The sequence below is a fragment of the Rhopalosiphum padi genome, chromosome 2, assembly GCF_020882245.1.
Source record: "Rhopalosiphum padi isolate XX-2018 chromosome 2, ASM2088224v1, whole genome shotgun sequence".
Classification (NCBI taxonomy): domain Eukaryota; kingdom Metazoa; phylum Arthropoda; class Insecta; order Hemiptera; family Aphididae; genus Rhopalosiphum; species Rhopalosiphum padi.
Window position 1 is genome coordinate 54223752 of NC_083598.1, and position 9364 is coordinate 54233115.

At 31.7% G+C, this 9364-nt stretch overlaps 2 protein-coding genes across 3 annotated transcripts; one reads left to right on the forward strand and one right to left on the reverse strand.

The window, feature by feature from the left end:
- LOC132919248 (V-type proton ATPase subunit E) lies at positions 1-2389 on the reverse strand. The gene is made up of 4 exons (XM_060980660.1): positions 2106-2389; positions 1774-1949; positions 1096-1264; positions 1-588 (listed from the first exon to the last, which is right to left on the reverse strand). The coding sequence occupies exons 1-4, from the start codon at positions 2136-2138 to the stop codon at positions 286-288; spliced, it is 681 nt and encodes a 226-aa protein (XP_060836643.1). The 5' UTR covers positions 2139-2389; the 3' UTR covers positions 1-285.
- A 219-nt stretch (positions 2390-2608) lies between these two features.
- On the forward strand, positions 2609-9289 carry LOC132919245 (CCR4-NOT transcription complex subunit 2-like). 2 transcript variants are annotated; one of them, XM_060980657.1, is made up of 7 exons: positions 2609-3384; positions 6985-7238; positions 7313-7584; positions 7746-8054; positions 8116-8377; positions 8445-8552; positions 8619-9289. In XM_060980657.1, exons 2-7 carry the CDS (start codon positions 7066-7068, stop codon positions 8842-8844), a joined length of 1350 nt encoding a protein of 449 aa, XP_060836640.1. In that variant the 5' UTR covers positions 2609-3384; positions 6985-7065; the 3' UTR covers positions 8845-9289. The 2 variants fall into 2 exon arrangements, with proteins under 2 accessions (XP_060836640.1, XP_060836639.1); XM_060980656.1 differs by having other exon boundaries at positions 2610-3384; positions 7313-7626.
- Positions 9290-9364: the final 75 nt, after the last annotated feature.

Below are 9364 nucleotides of genomic sequence, written 5' to 3' on the forward strand. Positions count from 1 at the left end.
TAACAATACCAATATAATTTGTATATTAATTAATTAAACAACAATTTACACGATAAAACTTGACACTAATCTACAACAAAGAAAAAAATTCACTCAAAATATTATCTTAAAATATGTACTCAAATGAAATAATTATGTATTGAACCTAAAATACTATGTATAGATGGGATGGTTATAATTTATGCAATTAAATAGTTACCAAATGGAATGCGAAAAAATATTTTAAATAGAATGTTTTATTTTTGTTTTTAATATGCATATTATTGCTGTAGATATTTACTGCAATTATTCAGCAAATTTTCTGTTAGGATTACGACCGAACAATGCAGTTCGTACAGCTGGTACTAATTGCTGTGCAATCAGTTCCAATCGTGATTCCAGTGTGTTACAAATTTTTATTTTATTCTTCTGTGCTAACAACTCAATACCACCACATGTTTGAGGGGCTAAAAATGAATCAGTGTCCAATTTCAGATTAACATCCTTATTAGATGCTGTCTTATATTCTGCTGCCACTTCATCAACTAATTCTTCCACAACTGATACATCAATTTCACGAACACGTAACGTGACATTTTTTTCCAACAACTAAATAAAACAGTAACAATTTTAATCACATAATATCAACATATTATTATTTTAACTGTATAAACAATTGATGTCTCAAAAAAAAAATTATTTATCAAAACGAATTAAAAAGTTGGTATTATTATGTTATTATAAATTGTTTTGAAATAAAATATCGTTTTATAAATACCTTTAAATATATAAAAATTAAGAGGAATTAAACACACGTGTTGTCTTTATCTTTTGAACACGCAACAAGTTAAATTTAATGTTCAGAAGGATTTGTTTTATTCTGTTATGGTTCCATTATCAAATTTATAAGAAAATTATTTAGAGAAATTCTTTGATATTTTTAAACAAGTTATGAGAATTTTAAAATTTATAACATCTTCTTAATTATAAAAAAACAACATATAAAATAGTTTTAAACCAAGTTATAAATAAATCTACTAATTTTACAATTTAGTGTATGAATAATTTATTTATTTTAATGCCTAAATAATACATTACTTTTGTTATTTGTCTAACCTGTAAGATTGCTTGCAATATTAATTTTCTTAGAACTTCTCTGTACAAATCAGGGTTATTTGTCACTTGGACCAGACGCTTTCTTGCTTCATCTAAAACATCACTGACATGATCTTCTCGCACTTTCAATGTCTTAAGACGTGCTTGATTTAACATATTAGAAGATTGACTTGAAAAAATAAAATTAATCAATTGTTAAGAAAACCATATCTCAGATTCTGTTCATAATAGTTTTGTAAATAGTATCTAAGGAATAATTATGTCCATTAGTTATTTTAAAAATGTCTCAATTTTTTTATTACAACACACAAAATCAAATGAATGATATAAGATTACCATTATAAATTATTATTATTTACAACTTAATTTAGATTTTAGACAATATTTCTTACTAATTTATTAACAGATAAAAGAAGTTACAGACTGAAGTCTGACATCTTTTTTATAACTATTTCTTAATTTTCCAGTTTAGTTTTGGATAAAAAAAAAATGATTTAGGTAGGTACCTAACTACACTAAACTTTAATAACTAATTACTGATATATAAAATATGATAACCAATTGTTAGATGAATAGATTTTATAAGTTTTGTTCAAATAACTATTATAACCTTGAAGTGGACAAAGGTGTGTTCAGTTTGTAGACAGGCTTCAGGGTACACTTCAGAGGCATACTCACATTTTTTTCTGTAATTCCACTTGTTTCTCTTTGCGCTCAAAATACTCCATGATCTTGAGTCGCTGGTGTTGGACCAGACGGCCTTTTTCAATGTTGAACTCCTCTTCTGCTTTGGCATCAATTTCCTCGGCTTTCTCATTGGCTTCTTGTTCGATGAAGGCCATCATGTGTTTGATCTGTAAAAGAAAATAGGAATCGATGAGTAAATATGGGGTTGTCATAAACTAACTGGACACAATTTTGAATGAACAACATGGTGACAATGTAGTGACCGCAAGGTGTCGGTACGATAGCAGTTGCTGTGGACATTGACAGTTTAGCTAGATACTCACTTGTTTTTGAACATCGGCATCGCTGAGCGCCATTTTTGGACCGTGTGCTGAACGTTAAAAATATCGACAAAACAGAAAAACGGAAAATCAGTGTAAAGAAAAAAAAATTGGGAAATGGGCGACGATCGACGAGCAGCGAAATGGAACAACCAACGCCCAATGGCAAATTAAGTGCAACAGCAGTGCGATGGGGATTGCAGTGAATGGAGTGGGGCGCCAAGCCGTAGAAGAAGATATCGCTGCGTTATCAACACGTTATCTGCGGGATGTCCGGGTAGACGGGAATTTTTTGAAAATAGGAAAGTAAAAATCGACGTTTTCGTGGGCCATGGCCCGAGCGTCGGGGTCTGACAAACGTGAGCTCGAGACCATAATTTTTTTGAGAGCCCAAGGCCGGAGAACCATCGGCCCGTTTTCTCTTCCACGGGCCGTCGCTGGTGCTTTGTTTTGCCCACCAGACGTGTTATTGAGTTTGTCGGCGGCCGAGTAGGTGTACTTATCGTATATAGGTACACACACACACAAACACACTATCGTCCCCGCTCGGCCGTTTCGCAAAAGTCCACCATACGATCTATTATATTTATATATATATATATATATTGTTAAAATACAACACGAGACCGTTGCCGACCCGCACCAGTGCACCACCAGGACATCGTCAATCGTCATCATATCGTCATCATCATCATCATCATCGACACCACCGCCGCCGCCGACACAACTGCTGTTGCTCGAGTCGCGCGTCTAGTCCGCGAGAGTTGTTACCAAACGTTACGTTCTTTCGGCAACTCTGGTTTTTTTCTTTTTTTTTTTGCCCATCATTTTTTTCTTTGCATCACGCCGTCGTGTCACCGACCACTGTGCCGAAATCGTTTTTCTACAATAACTATTTGTCTTCAATCACATATTATTGTACATTTCGAGTCCGCCGCCGCCGCGTCTTAGCGTGTTTGTGTGTGAGTGGATATATATATATATGTGTGTGTGTGTGTGTAACTGTACGCTTTCGGCACCACACGCCGCCACCGCTTAACACTGTAAATCGCGCGCCAACATACGGACCGTGCGTCGGTGCCAAAACGACATCGTCAACAACAACAACAACAACGACAACAATAACAACAAGGACGACCGCGTCAACACGGACGACAGTTTTTGCTTTTGAGCGCGCTGGCGCTGGTGCCAGGCATGTCGGCCACCGAACGTCGTTGAACGGACCGACAGACAGCCGTCACTGCTCGCGCAATTCGATTTGCGAGCATCTCCCCCCCGAGAGGTAAGCACCGACCAGGGTCCTTGCTGTACGCGTTATCGCGAATCGGAATCGCAATACACTGGATTTTTACTGTCGCTTGTCCGCCACCTTTTTTTCCCCTTTATTGTCTTTGCATTTTTCTTACCAATCGCCAGTTTCTGTGATCCACGCATGTTTTTCTAAGAAACATCCGCTAGTTAGTCGCCAAATGTTTTTCGACTGTGCGTCTGCACCTCAGGACAATGAAAACCATGCTCTTACCACTGTATATGGCATTCGAATCTGGTAGGTACTAGGTGTTTAGGTACATCAGTTACATGTCTCGAGTAGGTATTTTTCTGTATTGACGTCACTGCGCTTCCTTGAACAATGTTGTCACATCACATTTTGTGGTTATGGGCTCACCTATTGACCGACTAGTGTTCATTTTGATTAGTAATATTTGTTCTAAAGTACTCGATCAATGTATACAAGTATAATATACGGTGTAACCAGAGTGTTATAATATTCTTTGTTCTCTTGGGAAACCGGTAAATAACTAATTAATTAATAGTGAACATTTCATCGATGATGGTATTATACTTATTTTATATAATTTAGAGCCATATACATAAGTAAATGATAACCAAAGTGATTAATAGTTATGTTATGTAGGAAAAATATTATTTGAGATTTAAATTCCAAATAATGTACCTATCCATAAACAATTCAAAATGTATTGCTTGAAATGTCTAGATCATAAATTTGAATTTTAACTTATTACTTTTTTTGACATAATATAATATTTTAAATTATTTATTATCCATTTAACATAGGTCTACACAATACTATGATAGTTTAATGTAATGCAAATAAATGCAATAATATGCTTATAAAAATTCATACAAATATTTTGTCGTAATACTTCAAAATCATATAATTAACCTAGTTGTAATTGTTTTTAAATTTGCTCATCGACTTGTGTCCATGTGGTGTATTTGAATCAATTCTTTATAAATAAATAAGTGTCAATACATTTTCCACTAAGGTAACTTGTGTATCACAATATATTTACCTTACTAGTTTATTACCTATTATGTTTATTAAGTTAAGTTGTACTTTGATTAAGTTATTATATATATATATAATTTATATCTTTATAAATGTTATACAACGAATAACAGATTAATCCTTGGGTTAATTCTTCACTTAAATGCATTAAATATTTTACAATTGGGGTATATTGTATAATTTATAATTCAATTTTTACATAATTATTAGTAGTTTAATTGCAGTGCTTTTAATTAATTAGGTAATTAGGCACTTATAATATAAAAAATGATATTTAATTCATTTTTGATTTACACTCTTCACAAGAACAACATTTTTGAAAAATTGATATTGATATAATTACAGTAGAGTAATCGCTTATCCGGTTATTGTTAATCCGGACAATTTATATTTTGTATTTTAGTACTTACACATAAATATTATATAAAATAAATTTCAATATCGATTGTTATCTACTATAAGACGTTTATTATTGATACATAATTAATATATATTTTATTCTTGGGTACATTTTTTTTTTTTTTTTTGAAAAATATTACTCGATTTATTAGTACATAAGTTGAAAAAACATCATTTTGCTTAATCAGAAAAGAGTCTGGTTGGTCCCATCAAGTCTGAAGAAGTAAGACTACTGTATATTCAAATTGTTAACCTAATTATGATTAACAATCATCAATATTGTTGCTTATATTTTAACAGAGGGAAATGGATAAGATATCTGTCATTATTAAATATTGATTGATTTTTATCATTTAAAACAATATTGTATAAAAAAGTTACTGATTTTATAAAATACATAGATTTATAAACCAATTATTGTTATTATATGTATGTATAATATAGTATAGCCTACAATAATACAAAACTCGAATAAATAATTTTAACTATCATAAAATAACTATTGATTTAACTCAAGGCATTCATTTGTTATTCGGCATCTTTGAAATATATATCGAATTTTAAACAATTTAAAAAAATATATTCATGTATGTAGTTTTAACAAGTAAAAGTTATTTATATTTATGTTATTAAAATTATGTAGTCATTGAGAACTGTAGGTACTGATGAAAACCCAATGAATAATATTTCATGCGTAGCGCACATTTACCTATACTTATAATATATTATTATTATAATTTTTTTTTTTTTAACAAAAACTAATTACCAGTTTGATCTACTAGGTAGTCTTAAAAAAAATAAATATAAATAAATAATTAGTAGAGACAGTTATTATTGTTATTGTTTTGAATTATTTTTAAAATAAAGCCAATACACACCTACATAAATAAAAAAACACTTGATTATAATTATTGGTTATTATTGTTATCTTAATATAATATATTCATAAAATTTAGTGGGTAAGTAATTAAAGTGTTTATTTTATTTATGCGTATTATATATATACACAAGATGTTATAACATTGTTATCTATTGCATTGTGTATATATATATAGTATATGATATTTACACACAATTTTAACTATTATGACTAATATTATTTTTAATATAGTATTGTACTGTATTATGGCCTACTATATTTATTTAATTGCCAGAGCATCTCACTATGTTTGTCTTTAAACAAACTTTAAAATAATTACATATCAATATTACTTTATACTTAATGGAAATTGTTTATTAACAATTTAACTTATAAAATATTTACATACATTTTCTCTAAAAAAAATGATTATCCTATAAATCTTAAATACTAACAACAATTTAAGAATTATAAATAATTTAATAGCATTCAAAATTAGTTAATTTATTAAATAATTCTTGATTAAAGATACCAAACTCTGTTACTTGTGTACTTATTACTATTATAATCATGCCTATATGTGTATACAGTATTTACAGTTTTTAATAAATTAATTTCTCTTTAACTTATATGTTTTTGTTCTGTTTTAGTTTTACCTATTATGAAAATAAAAATTGAAATATTTATAATAATATCCCTAATTATCTCATTTTACCTAGATATATTGTTTCCTTGATTTTTTCTATTGAATTAATTTAATGGAGTTTTAGTATTTTAGTATGTGTATCTGTTATAGGCAAAGTATACAATTTGGGAATTTTCTATAATGCACAGGCATTATATAAAATGGCCTTTCTTATATTGGGCAATATAGATAGTATAATATTTAATAGTGAAGTATTGTCAAAATATAATGAATAATATATATTTTATGCTGTAATATTTATATTATTAGAAAATATAATATTTTTTTAACCAAATTGGAAAATTTTCTGTGCTGTCTCATGGTGTTTCCTATTTGCAAACAAAGTGACAAGAGTAGTAAGATGCGGACGAAATCTAAAAAAGGTAGCATACAAATTGCGAACACAAATATAACATATTAATTGTGGACAAAATGCCATGGAAGCAGTACATGCAAAAATAAAAATAAATATTATATTTTCTAATTATATAAATATATAAAGGTAATTTTATGTAATGCCCAAATTGTATACTTTGCTTGTTACATATCTATATTTCCATTTTTATTTTTAGTAGGTAGTATAATTTAATTAAATATACAAACTAAAATATTTGTTTTTATTTTCTAGCAAGCTGAATATAAGACGTGTGCTTAGGCACATTACAAAGTTAACAACAGGCGCAACAGTGGCTACCGCGGCAGCAAGCAAATGTTTACACCACAACACCAACAGCTGTCGCCTAATCGGGCGTCAATCAACATGCAGTCGCCACAAGCCAGTAACCTATCGAGAGGTATATTTCAGAGAGGCGGGTTTGCGACCAACCCCGGAGCAGATAGGCGAAATCATATGCCGGGTATCGCATCACTCATGCAAGAATGGTTTGTCACAAATCCTAGAAAAAAAACAAATGTATATGTATTATAGTTTGACATGTATACATAATTTAATAAAGGAGTTCAACATCATTGGCGAATAACGCAATGAATAACTATGGTGGGTCAAGTTCTAGTAGCAGTCGATCTACGTCTGGCTACAACTTGTCTTCCCAGCATGGTTTTCATTCGGCATTCGGCAGCAACCATGTTGACAATGGCAATGCAGCACCTCCTATACTGGACCCGTCTGAGTTTCCTTCTCTCACCACTGGACGTATATCCGGCAGTGGGCAAGGAGATAATGTCGGTGTTCTACATTCCAGCACAATGCCTGCAGGAAAACCTTATGGTAAACATTCACCATTCAAATCATTTGATCAGCTGTTTAGTAGTGAGTTAAAATCGTTCTGTATTTGTGTGATAACTTAGTGGTACTATTGTATTAACTAAAAAAAAAAACAACTTTTTCTAGCACTTTTTAATCATTTTAATTGTACTTTATCATTATAGTGGGGATGGTGAAAGCACCGACGTCTGAAACGAGCGAATTTACAATGAGTAGTAAAGACTTCCCAGCATTGCCTGGTACGCAACCTCTCAGTGTTACAACTACCTCGTCTACGACAACGGATCCAAACCAACAGTCCTCAACAACAACTTCTGGCTCGACGACCATTTCATTAGATCAAAATGGAATGCAATCGTCTACTGACCATCTGTCAGATCAGAGACTGAACAACCTGAATAGCCAATCGGACAATAATTCTCAAGAAAATGGAGACTCGGGAACCAAAAAAGGAGTGCAAACATCGCCTGATGGTTTGTGTTATAAATCACTTGTATTATGTTATTTAATTGCTTAAATTCAATCTTAATATAGGTAAAGTGACTAATATACCTGGTAGTATGGTGCGTGATCAATTTGGTATTGTTGGTTTACTGACATTTATCAGGGCAGCAGAATCGGATCCCAATTTGGTATCATTGGCTCTTGGACAAGATTTAACTGCGCTAGGGCTGAACTTAAACTCACCTGAAAATATTTACCCAACTTTTGCTGGCCCTTGGGCAGACGCCCCATGTCGGCCGCAAGATGTTGAATTCCACGGACCGCCTGAGTACATTATTAATCATGGAATCAGGTAAAATATAAAATTGAAAACAATTATATATGCTTGGAATTTAATCTTGTTAATTTTATACTTTAAGGGATAAGTTAGCGCAAGTCAAGTTATCCAGGTATAAAGAAGACCTGTTGTTCTACCTCTTTTACACTAATTATGGTGATGCGATACAATTGGCAGCGGCTAATGAATTGTAATTATACTTTATACTGTTTATTCCTCAAAATTGAATATTAATATATAATTAAAATTTTATTAGATATTCTCGAGACTGGCGTTATCACATGGAAGAGCGCGTATGGATTACGCAAGCGCCTGGATTGAGTTTAATAGAGAAAACTAGTACATATGAACGGGGTACATATTATGTGTTTGATGCGCTCACGTGGCGTAAAGTGCCCAAGGAATTTCTGTTGGAGTACAGCAAGTTGGAAGGTCGACCCACTGTACCAAATGTGCCGCTCACCACCCCTAATCTACTCTGACACAACGAGCACCGTCGGGGCGTAGACGCACTGCCAACCGCGACCGAACCTGACGTACACCAGCCCACGACGGTCGTTCTCAATGCAGCCATCGTCAACTCCTAAAAACCCCTTCTCACTCCCAATACCCCAAGTATATATAAAATACCTACAGAACAATACTTTCTGCCCCTTCCCACAACAATACACTTCTATGAAATAAAAATTATACAAGTATTTATAATAACCGATAGATTTGCTGTCATTTTTTCTGGTGAATACACTCACACCATAATAATTTAACATTTATTATAAATAAAACAAAGTTATTTATAGTCATTTTATAAAAGAAACTTACGTACAATTTTGTAAAGACAAAATAAGCAAAGAAAAAAAAATCATTCTTCATTTATTAAGATAATGTTATTTGTTTTTAAGTTGATAAATAAAATTTTGAAACAATAAATTATTGTTTTTATATTATTCCTTTTTCCAAAATTATTGAATGGTTTAAAAAACAACATTGAAAAATCAAATACTT